At 44.0% G+C, this 16,620-nt stretch overlaps 1 protein-coding gene across 2 annotated transcripts in view; it reads right to left on the bottom strand.

Moving 5' to 3' along the window:
• The window catches only part of RYK (receptor like tyrosine kinase), a 55,300-nt gene that overhangs the window by 37,506 nt on the left and 1,174 nt on the right, over positions 1–16,620 (bottom strand). For both annotated transcript variants that reach the window (XM_051625948.1, XM_051625949.1), the window contains exons 2-3: positions 2,854–2,975; positions 1,095–1,194 (exon numbers count right to left, since the gene is read on the bottom strand). In XM_051625948.1, the coding sequence (XP_051481908.1) occupies positions 1,095–1,194; positions 2,854–2,975 (222 nt within the window). The remainder of the gene's footprint in view (positions 1–1,094; positions 1,195–2,853; positions 2,976–16,620) is intronic.

Here is a 16,620-nt window from a genome sequence, read left to right as displayed (position 1 = left end):
ACAAGCAAGGAATTATGATCATTGTCACATTTCCTGAAACAAATATAACTCTTCCCAGTAGGCATCTTATGGAGGAGCTAATACATACTCAAAATAAGTCTTCTCACTTTTAAAACTTGCCACAAACATTTTAATGTATTAACAACTCCCACACACCTTGAAATGTCATTTCTACAGGCCAGAAAAATTAAAAGGCATGGATTTTCAAATTAGCAATTGCTAATTATGACTGTTGAAAGGGAACCTGGTGTGTGTGCACACATCTAAAAGAAAAGTCACCATTCCCTCTCTAGGAAAATCCTCCACTAAACAAGGGGAAATATATTACTCTCAGACTAGTAGTCCCAATCTTTAATTCCCTTTTGAACAACATCAGCACTGTTGCTCTATCCTGCCTTATGCCTCAGTAAGTACAGAAGCAATTTTCAAAAAACCCCCAGCACTTCCAAAAAAAAAAAAAACACTCAAAAATCCTCCAAAATGGCTAAAAACGGCCCAAAATGAGGCCTTGCCCTCCCCATAATATCCAGGAGACCCCCACAGACAAGTCCCCTCAACTTCCCTCGAGATCTGAGCATGCCAAAACACCCCACATATCTCTCTGGAACCCTCAAAACACTAAAATGCCCCCCAAAATGGCCCCCAAAAATGGCTCAAAATGGTCCCATGAGGTCTATCCTCCTCCCTCCAAAGCCCAGGAGACCCCAGGGCTCTCCCCATCACCTCCCCCAGATCTAAGCACGCCACAACCCTCCCCCCCTCAAAAAAAACCTCCTCAGAAACTCCAAAAATATCCCTATAACCCTCCCAAAAATCCAAAAGCCCCCCAAAATGCTTCAAAATGCCCCCAAAAAGACTCAAAATGGCCCAAAATGAGGCCTTGCCTCACCCACTCCCAATATCCAGAAGACTCTCAGGGCCCCCTGCACCTGAACACCTCACAAACAGCCTCAGGACCCAAGAGCAATAATAAAAGATGATGCTTAATAAAGAAAAATTACACCATTACCCAAGAGTATCCACGTTTTGAACAAAACAAAGTAAACACTCTCAGCATCAGCTACTCAGGTGTAGGGGTGGGGAGGTTTTTTTACCTGAAAGGGTGCGAGGAACATCTCCTTGAAGAGAAATGTTGGCCTGGGGCATAGCCATAGCCATGGGATTATCCACCTGAAATCCCAGTTTATACTCAACCTGTAACAACAGTTGGGAGATAAAAGACATTAAGAAACTTCTACAGTATTAAAAAACCAAGAAAAGCTACTTCCCTTTCGATAATTGTTCTTAAACTGTCTCTTATTTATCTTGTTTTCAGAGCGTATCGGTGATTTAAGGTTCCCAAAGTTTCTTACATGAAGCCTAAAGGTGGCACTTTTGTGACAGTTTGAATTTAAAAGGCCAGACCTGAAGCCAATCTTGACATAATTCTTGAAAATTTGGGCCAGAACTGAAAGTGCAGTGTGAAAAAAAAAAAATAATAAGCCACCACAAACCTCACCTGCTGATACTTTTAAATTTACTTGTTCAAAACTATTTCTTAAAGCTACAGGAATTTTTAAAAAGATTCCCCTGCTCTAGTCAGTTTTATAAACTCAGCAGCCAAAATTGCTTACCAACTGTTGAACTATAGACAAGACTTTGTTTCCACTGAAGTTAATTAGTCACCTAGTCACCGAGTCCTAAGTTCTTGTTGGAAATTCGTCCTTTCCCTCCACACAATTAATTTGGTTTGACTTCGTTTGGACCCATTATTTTCCTCCCTCTTTCTAAAACTTAATAGGATGCATTTATGTTATCAATATATTTTTCAGTGAAGATGCCATGGGTAGAAACATAACCCAGTTTCTGAGCTCCTACTGCACTACACCACCCCACAAAGGCAGCAGAGAAGATGTCAGGGGGTGCAATCACAGACATGGAAGCAGGGCTCCAAAATTCCTACTCAAAATTCCCACTCAAAATTCCCAGACAGGCCCAAGGAAAGTCAGGGCAGGGACAGGTTGTAACAACAAGGAAATTCCTTTAAAGGTTCTGTTCAAATGGCAAGAGACTGAACTGCCTGGGAAGGTGGAACAGGATGCTGAGGAGGGCTGGCTTGTGCTGTACCTAATACTGTTGCAGACCAACAATCACATCTTGTAAAGAGCAACACCTCAAGAAAAAGAACACTGGCAGAAGGGATCTTCAGAAATGGCACTGGTGGAGTTGTTCCTACTGCAGGCTTTCCTACTTAAGAAAAACCACGGCTCAAGTTTAAAAAAGAAAAGAGTGAACATCTGGCAGAGACTAAACAGATCGTTTCGTACACAAAAATAAATGGTTAAGTAACTGGAAATCCTTCAAAATGTAAGAGCACACGCAGTCTTTATGACAGCTGCTGCTGCATGATCCAGCCATGGTGATTAACTGAAATAAAAATCCCTTTCCATTTAATCAGGGCTCAGTAATAACATACTAGATGCTACTTTTATAGGCTCTTCTCGTCTCCAAACACGTTTCTAGAAAACTCTATAACACAATTGCTTTACATTTGATTTCCAGAGACTTCAGTTCATGGCTGCCCCTTCTGTGTGTTCAAGGCACCACCAGAAGATCCCACAGCCAGTAGCTTGTACATACGTGTAGTTTGCTAAAAGCAAGCATGAAATACATCAAAAAAGATGCTTAACTTTTCTAAAATAAGAAAGTCTGGATATCTTCTTCACTTATTGCCTGCAATCATATACATAACTCTTCTGCACTTGGCATATGCTAATTTTTGCAAAGGAAAAAGCCATTAAATTATGAGAGTGGGTATTCAGTAAGCTACACAGATCCTGCATCCAGCATTCAAACACAGAAGTCATGCCCTACCTTGGATTTAGCATGCCAGCTGAAGTGAAGAGTGTTGGTCTCACTGGGTATTAAGAGATTGAAGGACAATGCATAGTGATTAACCACATCATTCCTCACGTAGGACAACTCTGCATCGAGACCTGTAATGAGAAAGGAGAGAGGAAGAGGGTGAAGAACAGGACCAGCAGCAACACACCAGAAGAAACTCTCAGTATTTGTATAAACAACAAGTACTGCTCCGCTTATATTTGAATGTTTCAGCAAATACTTTCTCCAGTACATAAATTCAATTATTGCAGGTTTGGAGATCAATACTCATGCATGTCAGCAATAACAGGGATGCCTCAAATTCATATAAAGCAACAATTTAAGAGAGATGCTGTAGCCTGATCATAGAATCACAAGACTCACTTGAGTTGGAAGGGACCTTGAAGATCATTCAGATCCAACCCCCCTGCATGGGCAGGGACACCTCCCACCAGCCCAGGCTGCTCCAAGCCCCATCCAACCTGCCCTTCAACACTGCCAGGGATGGGGCAGCCACAGCTTCCCTGGGCAACCTGGGCCAGGCTCTCACCACCCTCACACTCCAGAATTCCCTCCTCATGTCTCACCTCAATCTCCCCTCTTCCAGTTTTCATCCATTCCCCCTTGTCCTCTCCCTCCCTGCCCTTGTCCCAAGCCCCTCCCCAGCTTTCCTGGAGCCCCTTGAGGCACTGGAAGGTGCTCTAAGGTCTCCCTGGAGCCTTCTCTTCTCCAGGCTGAACACCCCAGCTCTCCCAGCCTGGCTCCAGAGCAGAGCTGCTCCAGCCCTTGGATCCTCTCCCTGGCCTCCTCTGGACTCCCTCCAACAGCTCCCTGTCCTTCTTATGCTGGGGGCTCCAGAGCTGGACACAGGTCTCCAGGTGGGATCTCATCTAGCAGAGTAGAGGGGAAGAATCCTCTCCCTTAACCAGAGCTGTACCTCACTGCCCAGGTGTGCGAGCTGAGCATTCTTAATGCAGGCTGCCATCACTTCCCTCACTGCCTTCCTGGCCTTCCTCATGTTTGCTTGTCTTCCCCAAGGAGGGAGAGAAATTTCCCCCATACCCACAGGAATCACCCGGGCGATGCTGCAGCACCGTGTGCGCTCCAGAGCCCCACAGCAGGCAGGCTCCAGCCCTCTGCAGTTGGGATATTTCAGCTTCACACAAAATGGTGTTGCACAGGTTAAACTCTCACCAAAGAAACACCAGCACAGCCTGCCAGACTCTGACAGCCCTGTGCTGCTCAAGACAGAGGATGGGGATACCCCTGCAAACAGGCCGGGCAGATCACATCTGACACCCCTCTTCCCACAAGTTTGGATCAAGAGGACAAGGAGCAGCCTTGGATCAAGAGGACAATGAGCAGCCTTGGTGAAATGTGGAACAGGTTCAGAAATGCTTGCTCAGCATTGGCTGTGAGCTACCTCTATTCAATCAGACACTGTTTCTTGTTATCTAAATACCTCTTTTACACACAATGAACCAGGCTCCTCACTGCTCAGATTTCCAGACTGATTAAGGGCTATTATTAACTCTCCCTGGAGTAGACATCAAATTAAAGAGTTTGCAGGAAACCCTTTAGGCTCCATTACCACAATAGTTTGAGTCTAACTCCATTGTTTTAATTCTACTTCCCCTTTTTCCTTTAGACACACGTACTTAAACCTGCCTCGAATTGTTCCTCAAGTTCAACCTTCAGCAAGCTGAGCTCAAGGAGTCAAGCTGGCACTAGGTGAGGAGAAAAAAAGGTGGGGGTATATTCCTCAGTCAGTGTAACTCCCTGATTCCGTGAGGATGCTCAGGATGTGGAGGGCAAGGCCTCAGCAGCACTAACTCAGGTGGAGCTTATACTAAAATAGAACTGTTACCTTTATCCAGATAGTCTAGGCTTTTTTCCAAAGCATGGTTTGGGCAGAGGTACCTTCAAAAGATGGTATCAAATTAAGCAGGTCACTCTCATTACACAGCCTAAACCAGATACCTCCATTTTTAACTTGTTTTTTAGATGTGTACATCTCTGTCAAACACAAGCAGCAGCATAAGATGCAATCAGCCTAGGGAACAGGTTGCTGAGAAAAAGTTAGAAACAAAGCTTCTTTTCCCAATTGTTTCAGGTTCAAGAACACTTGGTAAAGTACTACACTAAACCCTCCTGACTGGTGGGGAGGGAGGGAAAAGGGAATTCTGCAAGATGACAGATTCCTCCAAAGGTGTTTCACACTCTCTCCACCTTGCACTTGAAGTAGGACAAATACACCAGCATCCTGGAACAGACCCAAATGGGTAAGGAATGTTCTGTGTCATATAGGGAATGATAAAAGGAGAAAAACAGGTGGATCTAGTAGAAAAACAGAGGCATTACCACAGCCAGAGAAAATGGGCAGTTCATCAATGATGACTTTCTAGGCAAACCAGTCACAGAAAGAAAGGGCTGGAGAAGGTTACAAAGAAGTACAAAAAACTTGGTATTTCTGCAGAGGAGAAAAAGCTTTTCAGAAATTGTTTCTACTGATTTAAGCAGTATATTGGCAATCAACAATGAACAGTTTTAAAACACAAGCTTCAGTTCTGCTTTGGCAACCCTCCTTAAACAAGTCCATATGCAGACAATGCACGACACTCAAGGACCTAGTTTCTCATTACTTGGACTTGACTAACCTATACCAACCCACGTGAAAGCAGTAAGACCAATACTGTGCTTAAATTTCCAGGCAAAATTGCTCCTTTTACCCAGGCAACCCCACAATCTCATCATTCATTTCCACATCTTCGTCCCTCCCACCCTTGAGCACAAACTTGAAAGAATCAACTGAAGTTGAACACAAACAAAAGGTAAATTCAAGCAGCACCATAGAGAAAGTCTGTCATTCTTTGCACTGTTTAGCATAACAAAACATCTGAAGCAGCTGAGAAAGGGAGAAGCCAGTTTTCATTCTCAAATTTCAAAGATGCTGAGCAGCCCTTGTGTTCATGACAAAATTGGATCATGTCAGTCTAGCAGCTTGACAAAACACTTCTTTTTAAATGCCCTTGTGTAAATGCAGTCTAGCTTCAACTTTTTTTTTTCCCTTTTTAAGCAGAGTGTACAAAAGAAACTTGCATGGGAAAAATTAGATTATATACTTATGAAGCCATCTATCTCATACCATGCACTACTAGTAACTCATTCTTCTTGAGGATGACAACAGTATTTAGGTGTCTGTCACCCCAGGTCACAGACTTCAGCTCATCATAACATAATTCTGGAAGATAATGTCTAAAAAATCAAGAGTGTGCAATGTAAGAGTCAGATGAGAATGTTCTCACTGAAACACTGCTTGCTGCAGTACAATTATCAACCCTAGACTAACAGCAATCTGATAGCTGACATAATAGGGTTTCCCAGCTGCCTACTCAACCCTCTGGTAGATTCCTGTGTACAGAAATGACTGAAATTAGTGCCTGTTTTCTTAACACACCAGGCCATAATTTGTGTTTCCTCATAAACAGCTGAGAAATTTTTGCAGTGTGACATCCAACCACCTCAGCCCTCACAAAGCAACCCAACTGCTGCTCCTGACTCACAGCCACTGAAATAAATGAAACAAAAATAAATAAATTAATAAATTAAGCAGTTAAACAAGTTATTATCCTTATATAAATATTCTATTTATTCAAAGGTTTACATGCTCCAGAGAATGATGCCTCCACTCCTGAGCAGCTCCTCTGAGTTATCTCTCTGGTCAGACCAGAAGCTTCCACTCCAGGGTGAACATCCACATGGAAAGAGTATGATCCTCAAGCTCCAACATCCCTTCACCACCATCTGCTTCCCAAGCCTGTGCAACCTACTCCAGAAATACCTACAACTCTCCTAGCCCTGTGCAATTTACCTTGTTGAAGAGAGGTATCTTCCCTCCCCCCCACCCCAGCTCCTCCTTTCATTAAAAATGCACCTGATGTCTGAAGCACTAACTTTAAATCCTAAGCTCTTCCTTTTTTTGCAACAGCTGCTGCAAATGTGCACTACAAAATTTCTATTTTCATACCATCCTAAGCACCAGGAGACATGGCTAAAGAAGTAAAAATCAGCTCTTAACTACTAAAGCTGCTTTTTTTTTCTCCAGTGTAGAAAGAACACTTTCTCAGAGGAAGCCTTCTTAGATGGAATGCATGGAATTAGTTCACTTCAACAATCAGCTTAGGCAGGGTTGAAAGGACAAGGAGGAGTTAAAAAAATTAGGAAATCAAATGCAAACTGATCCCCGTGGATCAATTTCATTTAGAAAATAGCAAACTAGTGGAAACGTAATACTAACCATCTGAATACATATGCACAATAAAACCTTCTTGCATCCTATTTGTACATATCTGCCATATATAACGAATGTGAACTTTCCTCTAATGAAGCAGGTTTTCCATAACCCTACAATCTGGCAGCTATAGCTGCTGGTCTGGAATCTGGGCTGAAATACTTGCTTTTAAACATCCTGCATGCTACGAGTCTTTGGAAAAAATGATTGATGAAAAATATCACAGGAAAAAGAAAAAAAAGAGTTAAACCTTCAGTAACAGGGAGATGATGAACAAAAAAAGCTTTTCAACTCTCCTAACACAGGTGCCAGAGAATTTCAGTGTTCAGTGACAAGCTCCAGAGATAAATCAACAGGCACAAATCCATCAGTACTCACTAACACACTTCCTACCTTTTGCTTGGAAACGTTTCTTCCTGTGACTTGCTGAAGAGTCCCTTCTGCTCATCATCCACCTGACACTTCAAAAAAGCCCAGCAGGACAAAGGAATGTGGGACAACTTCCTACACCTACAAGACATTCCTCACAAAAGAGCTCTTCAAGGATTTCTTTCTGAACACCAGCCTAAGCTTTACTACACAGGAATGTCTTACAACCCAGTATCTTGAAAAAAAGCAAACAGTATGGAGTGCATGGAAAACAGACTAGAAATAAAATCACAGCTTGACACATCAGCAAAGGATGCTGAAAGGTGCCAACTCTCTGCGGAATTGCTCTAACATTCACCCATTAACATAACACTGATTTGTGAGGCTCCAGAGTTGAATCCATTCTCACCTCCAGGCAAGACCTCTCCCACCAGAGACAGAGCACAGGGGCTTTCCACGCTCCCCCAGCTCGTGCCCAAAGGTAGCAGAGAGCTTAAGAACTGTGGTTATTTACCAAAAAGGGCTTTGTTATTTGCACAGAGTTAACTTTTCATGAGCTGGAGATGGAAAACAATATGTGAGGCATTCAAAAGGAGGAAACACTCAACTTCAAGGCAACAATCACATCCTTGAAAACCAACCAAGACACTCTAGCAAGGGAATCTTAGGAAACTTCCCACCATCCAGCAAACAAGAGGAAAAACTCTTAGGTGAGAGCTCTCAGTAAATCCTTGTGAATTTTCTCTGACAGATCACCCAGAATTCACTTTATTGATGCTGTTGAACAGAATTTGCAAGTTCAACACCTCGGACAAACAGGATTTTCTCACTGAAAGGCCTGTTGGAAAGTCAGAGCAGACCTCTTCCTTCTGCAGGAAGAAGCTTCCCCCAGGAGACAGCAATTGCTGAAGCGAAGGCATAAGGAACTTGGCAATATTTATCTCAATCCCTACTAAAAAGAAAACACAGATTGTTGCTAGGACCTGGCTGCTTACCCTTTTGTCTATCTCTGAGCAGTGGCAACAATTACATTTCAGCAGCCTGCTTATTCTGCTCTCCTTCACCTACAGAAAAAATCTACATTTTTCTGATATGCAGGATATGACAGCTGAGAAAATGGTTAGGAGATTACATTCCCCTTAAGAGATAAAAATTGAAATAAATAAATTTTTCAAAACCCAAAATCCACATCTCTTACCCCAGAGCAGAATACAAGTAAAGTCTGCTCCTGAGATCACCTTCTCAATGAAAATTGCCCACCTGAAACACCAAAGAAAAAGAGAAAACCTAGTAAAACTCCCAAGACCAGCAGTCACTTTGCTAGTAATAACCAGAAAAGTGCACGTGAGTTCCCCAAAGGGCTGACTCCAAAGATGAGATGCATGACACAGATGCTTGAAGGCAGGAGAAAATTAGTGCCATGGACCTTCACTAGTATCATGACTAGTGAACAAGGGCACACGGGACAGGTGAGAAGAAGAACAGTGCAGTACCAGGGTTGGCAGTGACAGAAGAGGAATCTGCCAACTCAACTTTGCTTCATGTTCTTATAATACAAAAGACTTCATTCTTCAGTTACCCCAGTAGGATAGACAAAATACAGCAGTGTAAGCCACCTTCAGAATGGTGTCCCTGTCAGCCACGACTAGTTCAGTAACAAGCACCCAAGTGAGTTAAAAATTAATAAATTCAAAACCCAACACACACACACACACCCCTTTTTTGATGGCACCAGGCCTCTCAGCCTCTCAACTTGTGCTTCTAGTTCTGTGTCTGATGGGATGCTGAAGGAATAACACACTCCTGACATCTGTTGAGGCACTCTGGAAGGCTTCCATGCCAGTGACACAGATTGTTTCATGCAAAAACCAAGCTCCACACAAAGTAAAACAGGTCTACTTGCTTCTGTGGCAATCTCTCTGCCAAGAAAAAAAATGCTAAGCTTCATGGCTTTCTTTTCATTAGGAATTACTCCACAAGACCATCATAAAGGCTTAAACAGTTTTGAGAGGATAACCCTCTTCAGTTTATCAACCTGCTCAGCTTCACCAGTGGTGCATTCTGAGCGGCTGCAGCTTTCCAAGCAGCAGCTCCAACGCTTCCATTACTGCTCTTATCTTTCCCAAGCAGCACAGTGAAATCAATATACTGGTTAATTTAATTACAGCTATTCAACACCCAGTAAGTGGCAGCAAAATTCTAAAGCATCACATTAGTTTCATGCTGTTGCTTCTGCTCCCAGATCTCCAAAGCAGCCAGCGCAAATATGTGAGTTATCCGCTTGAAAGAAGGACAAAGGCAGAGATGGAAGAGAAATAATGTGTTTGAAGCCTCTACTATTGCACCCTTTGTACTGCCACAAGGCATTTTCAGGGAGTGTTAGCATTCATTCTCTCACAGGATCTGCTGGTGCTGCTGCCATTCAGAGGGGAAAAAAAAACGAGGGGGGGGGAAATCAATTCATCAGGCACAACTCATTAAATGCACTGCACCCTTTCCACTCTCCCTGCTTTCACAGTTGAGATCTGCAGTTTGATTTTAATACTGCACACTAAGTTACTACAGGAATAGCCTCTAAAGGCCCTTCCACTGCAGGGAAAGTAGGAGCTTCAGTAATATTTCAGATCGGATAGTTTGAGGGAGGAATGAGTCATCAAGCGACCTCGTTCCACTAGAGCTCAGAACAACTATGAACCAAGTTATATTTGCAATTTGTCTAATTCATTCAGTTCTTCCAGTATCCAAACAACTATGAATAGCAGGAGAGGAGGAGAAAAACACAAGACTTCCCTAGGTACTTTATCCTTTGAAGTACCCACATGACAGTGAGCACAGTATGGTTGCCTCCACAGCTCCCACCCTGGGATTTTTCATGCCTGTGAGCATGATCCTTCTCTCTTGTATTCCTCTCTGCCCAGGTGGTGTTTAGAAGCAGTCTCAGTCCCTGCCTTCCTCCCAGAACCACAAGCCCTTCTTGCTGACATTTCTCAAGCATGCAAGGAGCTCTCTGCCTCCATTTCTTCTCTCTTGTTCCCATGTTGTCCACTCACTGAAGGGAGAAACAGAACATGTTTTCAAAGAGGCCAACCAACAGTTATAAATACCATGCTGCCAAAAAGAGCACAGGTGTAAAATCAGAATAGTGAGGAATGCAGCTTTGGGACTATTCCCCCTCATGATCAGGCTAACCTTCAGTCTGAGAAGTCAGATTTCTTCCCAATCCCTGACACATGAATGTTACAAGAGTCACAAACATTTCTCACTAGACAGCTCTTGGCCTCGCGGGAGCTGAAAAGGCTCCTCTCTCCCAGGGCTGAGCGCAGACAGAGGCCACAGGAGGAAGCCCATGCAGTCCCTCCTGAACCACCAATCTGCAGAAGCAAATTGCTTTCACCAGGAAAGGATTCAGATGGAGCCCCTAGCAGTTTTAAGTCCCAACACACAAGCTGGTGTGACAAAGCAGCCTGCAGAAATCAACCACCTGCCTTGGCAAAGCTGAGTAGATCACTACACACAAGGAAAAAAGAAGTTATTTCCCAGATTTACCTCTTCGTGGCAGCCACACAGAATACATCATTTCAAAGCAATCCTAACCCAGGCTAGAAGCTGCCCCTGCTGGCATCACACCCCGTGGCCTTCCACAGGCTAGTTCAGACTTCTAGAAGCACATCCTTCTGCCAGTGTGCAAGCATTAGAAATACTGCAGAGGGTTTACATGACTACACACATCTCTGAAGAAACAGCTCTCTGCACGCTATGTGAACTTGGCAAATTAAAAGTGAGGTAATAGACTGGAAAAGGGCAGAGGAACCCCAAATGCATCTTGTTCTCATAAACCTCAGAACAATATTGACAGGAACTGTGGTACTCGGTAAATCAGCCGGACAAGCATCCGAGCACACTGAAAGGCTCCAAAATGAAACCAGATTGCTCAGCTCTGTGAGGCAAGGAACTTGTCCCAACCTGCTGCAGCCTGCAAGCTGCCAGATGTGGCTGCATGTCCCCTCCAGACACCCTGCCAGCCTCCAGCCCCTCTTTCTCCACTGCAGGCTCAAGTGACATTCACCCACAATACAAAAAAACCCATCTAATAAGCACCAACCAAGGATTACCATTAGATAAAAGGGCCTGGCAAGGCAAAGTGATAAAGAAATTATACAAAAAACAGCACTTCCAATGAAGTGGGATATATCAGAATATTTTCAGGCCACCATCAGCACTTCAGTTTTGCTCCAGCGCAGGTCTTTCTGCACTTCTGCAGAGCTAGAGCACAGCAAGACAATACTTATTTTGGCATACAGCATGCCAGGAGCTACCCTTCTTCTGAGGCAAGCACTTGATGGTGAGAAAACATTTCAGGATCTGGTTCTGTTGTATCAATGTTCTTAACAGTAGGTCACGTGCTACACAGACACTTTCTTCAAGACCTTGAGGTTCTTCAACATCTGCTCTTCAGTAGACATCATGCTTGTGCAGCTACACAGAGGCTCTCTGCTGTATTTTTTCCTCTCCTGAAGAGGCACCGTGTAAGTTACCCATGTCACGTGGAACTTCAACTTCATGCTAGCAAGAGAGCTCACCAGCTGACTGGTGGTGGTCAAGGCAGGGATGCTGTCCAAGACAGGCATGGGTCAGTTTTTAACAAGGCCCTGAAGCATTTGAGCAATCGGAAGAAATACTTAACCTGTCAATAAATTGAACATCCAGCTCATCCCAGCACACCCCACCACATTGAGCTGCAACTCCTGTTCATAGGACAACTAACCAGGTGACTAAGGACAAGAGGATTTTCAGTCACTACAAACAGTGTAAACACCATAAAACACTTTTCAGGTGAGCTCCTCAGAGCTGTTGCCAGCTCCCCAAAATAGTGACATTAAAAAAGCTGTCCCACAGTATAAGGCTAAGACACCACTTGATCAACTGTTGAATTGAGTAGGAGATACTCAGCCCCATTCACAAAGCTGCAGTTGTCATATAATTCATCAGGACTCTGCTCAGCCCTGGTGAGGCCACACCTGGAGTATGGGGTTCAGTGCTGGGCTCCCCAACACAAGAGACATGGAGCTAATGGAGAAAGTCCAGCAAAGGATCACAACGATGATTAAAGGGACTGGAGCATCTCTCCTTTGAGGAGCAGCTGAGAGAGATGGAGGTTTTCAGCCTGGAGAAGAGAAGGCTCAGGGGATCTCATCAAGGTACATAAATTTCTGAAGGTGGGTGTGAGGAGGACCAGGCTCTTCTCAGTGGTGCTCAGTGACAGGACCAGAAGCAACAGGCACAAACTGAAACATGCAAGGGTCTGGTTAAACATCAGGAAAAACTCTTCTGCTGTGAGGGTGACTCAACACTGCCACAGGTTGCCAACAGAGATACTGGAGTCTCCATCCTTGGAGATATTCGAGAGCTTCTGTACACAATGCTGGAAAACTGGCTTGAGGTAGATCTGCTTGGGCAGAATGTTGGACCAGATGATGTCCCTGCCAACCACAACCACTCTGAGACAGCAGTACGATTTAAAAAAGAAACAACCAACCCTCTGCTATAATAGATTTTGCATCAGTTTTGCCTCTTACAACCAGACAACTCGTTTTTAGTAAGTCGCAAAACAACTTCAGATGAAATTCTAGGACACATAAGAAGGAGTTACATAAATGGTAAATTAATTTAACCCCGTAATTAAACAAGTGTAAATATAAGACCAACAGAAAATTATGTTCAATATGATTACTCAGAAGCAACTAGGCCAAAGAATATTAAGTTTGCAAAGTCAATGCAAACATTTTAGGACTTCTGGCTTTCAGACTCTCCTGCAATTCTAATCTAGGCTCCCCAGTATGTATGCATTATGACAGCCCTCAGGTATGTGATAACATGGTATTTTTCCCCTCACAGGACTCAAGCCTCATTTAGCATTCAGGCTAGACCTGTCTCCAAAAAGAACCAGAGCCCTGTGATAAGGAGGACTATCCACAGAACCAATCTCACAGCTGAAAGGTATGTAGCCCACAACAAAACTCCCTGCAGGAACAGAAAGGATTGTCCTCGCTGCAAGTGCTAAATGATGCTGTGTACTTTACACAGACCAGATAAAATCCTTAATTATTAAAGCTAGCTACCTAAAATTAGCAGATATTTTTTACCTTATTCTCTAAACCTTTGATCATGACATGCAAAGCAGGGATATACGTGTCTTTGTATCACAGGATCCTGTGAAAAGCAGATCAAAAGAGCATTGGAATATTAAGCAAACACCACATTCTGATTTCACAGGAAAATCTGAATGAAAGTCACTGAATCAAGTACTGACCTTCTACTGAGTAAGTCCTCACTAATTTAACACCATCTGCCATGTGTGTTTAGCATCACAGGGCAGTCTCTAGATTGTCCATACAAGCCAGCTCCAAAAAGCTACAGATCATGGTGCTGAGGGAGTTCACAGACACCCCTAAACAGGGTTGGGGTGTTCTGGGTCTCTCTCTCAAGCAAGCAGCACTTCACTTCCCCTTCCCTGACCCTCCATCACCCTGGATCCTTGCCCCTGCTCTCAAAAAAACCTCTGGCTCCTGCTGCCATCACTGTAATAATCTCAACCAAGTGCCCTTGGCTAACTCCTCTCTCACTCTTTCTACCTCTCTCTCATCTGTCACTGAATCCTGCCTGGCGTGAGTGGAATCTGACACACTCAAGCATGTGAAATCCACTTTTTTTTTCCCCCAAAGGCTTATATTTTGGATGGCTGTGACCATTTTGCATGAGAACAGCACGAGGTACTTCTGAAGGCGACACCACTCGCCTGCAATATAGCAAGTCCTGCTATTCAGACCATGAGAAGTCTGCAGCTTTTCAAAAGAAAAATCCTTCTCACACAACAAGACGAGCCAGTTTTCTCTAGTTTTCTTCTCTGTAAAGTCCTCAAGATTTCAAAACAATGTCTCCTAAGGCAGACACGTGGTCAGAACCCATCTCCTAACGGTGGAAATCTGGCATAAGCATACAGGAAAGTAGTGGGCAGTTTTCACTACAAATCATAGTAATCTGTCCTGCCTCCACGCCACAGAAAGAACAGCCACAAATAAGCAAGTCACTATTTCATTTACAAGAGCCACAATCTAATTAAAAACACAGGCCATGGCTCTGTAAGACACCAACCTCCTGTTATGAGGAGAGCAGAAGCACTGCTATGTGCCACTGAACTGGTACAGCCTCACTTCTGAAGACAGCAGGCATGGGGTATGATTCCCAAAGATCTTAGCCCAGATCTTGTGGACGCTCCAGCTTTGCACAGAGAATGTAGAGGGGAGATTGAGGTTGGACATGAGGAGGGAATTCTGGAGTGTGAGGGTGGTGAGAGCCTGGCCCAGGTTGCCCAGGGAAGCTGTGGCTGCCCCATCCCTGGCAGTGTTGAAGGGCAGGTTCGATGGGGCTTGGAGCAGCCTGGGCTGGTGGGAGGTGTCCCTGCCCATGCAGGGGGTTGGAGATGGATTATTTTTGAGCTCCCTTCCAACCCAGACCAGTCAGTGATCCCATATAGGTGTGGGGGTGATGTTAAGAAGCACAAAACCACACCACAAGCTACAGTAACACTTGGGTTTGTGAGGGATTCAGAAAGCCTAAGAAGTTTCAGTGAAACCACAGCAAGACAGTAGCAGAGACGGAGTTTGTTTAGAAACAAAAGGTGAAAGAAACCAGCTCCTGTGTTTATATTTGCAGCTTCACTGAACCCAACAGTTCCCTTCCCAGGCAGCTTCATTTTCCTGTCTGCTGAAGAGGACTATTCCAGCACCCACTGAACCATGGCTTTCCTCAAAAAAGGTACAGAAGCTGCAACAGTTCTTTGAAAGTTCACACACACCAATCGCTCGACTGCAGGAAAACACACTTCAGGTCCTACAAAACTCAACAGCTTAAAACAGCTTGGTTTGTTTTCAGAAATGTGAAGAAATGGAACAAACATGTCACTCCTTGGACTTTCTCCTGCCAGAGGAGCACACCAAGTTACCAGAGGTCTGACTGTCTGTGCCTAAGCATACCATTAGGCTACACCTTACCTACAACAGCTAGTATACCTTCAGCATACCCCTAAAATTAAATCTGCTCACACCAACAGCATAAGGTAGGTCTTGAAAGTTCAGTTCACAACAGATTTCTAGTGATCTGAACCCCACTAACTGAAAAAAAGTGCCAGTTTATCTCCAAATTAGACCCCAATTTGCCCAGGCCTTTGGGGTCACAGAAGCAGAACAGATCATTAGATGTCAGGGAGTTAAAGTGATAAAAAACAGCTACAGAGAGCTTCAGTAATGAGTGACTTTGGCAACAGACACCCATAAGGAAGGTTACCAGCTGCAATTTAACTTTAAAAACAACAGCAGCTCTTCCCTCCTCAGTTGCTGCTTAATGATGAATAATTATAATGGCCCATGGAAGCAAACCCATGAGCAAACCCAACTAAGACACATTTCAGGCACTAGACTCAGGACAGTGCAAACCTCACCAGGCAGTATTTCCCAGATGAACCAGTTGTTTAGAAATTCAGCTGAAGAGCAAGCCTGACATTTTTATCCTCTATCTGTAACAGAGCATCTGGCAGCCAAGTACAGACAAGGCAAAAATGAGGGCAACAAAATGCTAATTGCCAGAGCAAACCATGAGGGGCAAAAACACTCACAGTGCTCTTCACTCTCCAGAAACCCCCCACACTTTGGCCAGCTAAGTGCTTACCGAGTTCAGTTTAACTGGAGGTACTTTTGATTTTGTCCATTTGATGCAAATGAAGCCTTGGCACTGCTTGCTTTTCAGCTTAAGAGAGACACAGGGCACTTACTGAAAAACAAATCACTGGGAATACCAACATATTTGTTTTGAGACTCCAGCCACCAACTCTAAGCAAGAGCCTAAGCAAGCCAAAGCCTACAGAAAACAAATCTTTGTTTAAATCAAGAGACTCTCCGAGCACAGAACCACTGCTAAAAGCCTTCTGCAGCAGGCCAGATGGGGGACTTCATGAACTGTCTCCAAGTACTTGCACAGCAATTGTCAGCCTGCCTAGAAACTGAGATTCCTTTCACACGCGCACCCAGTTACTGCCAGGTCTC

This window comes from Apus apus, chromosome 8, assembly GCF_020740795.1.
Source record: "Apus apus isolate bApuApu2 chromosome 8, bApuApu2.pri.cur, whole genome shotgun sequence".
Classification (NCBI taxonomy): Eukaryota; Metazoa; Chordata; class Aves; order Apodiformes; family Apodidae; genus Apus; species Apus apus.
Note: the sequence above shows the minus strand (reverse complement) of the source record. Positions and strands in the feature narration are given on the sequence as shown.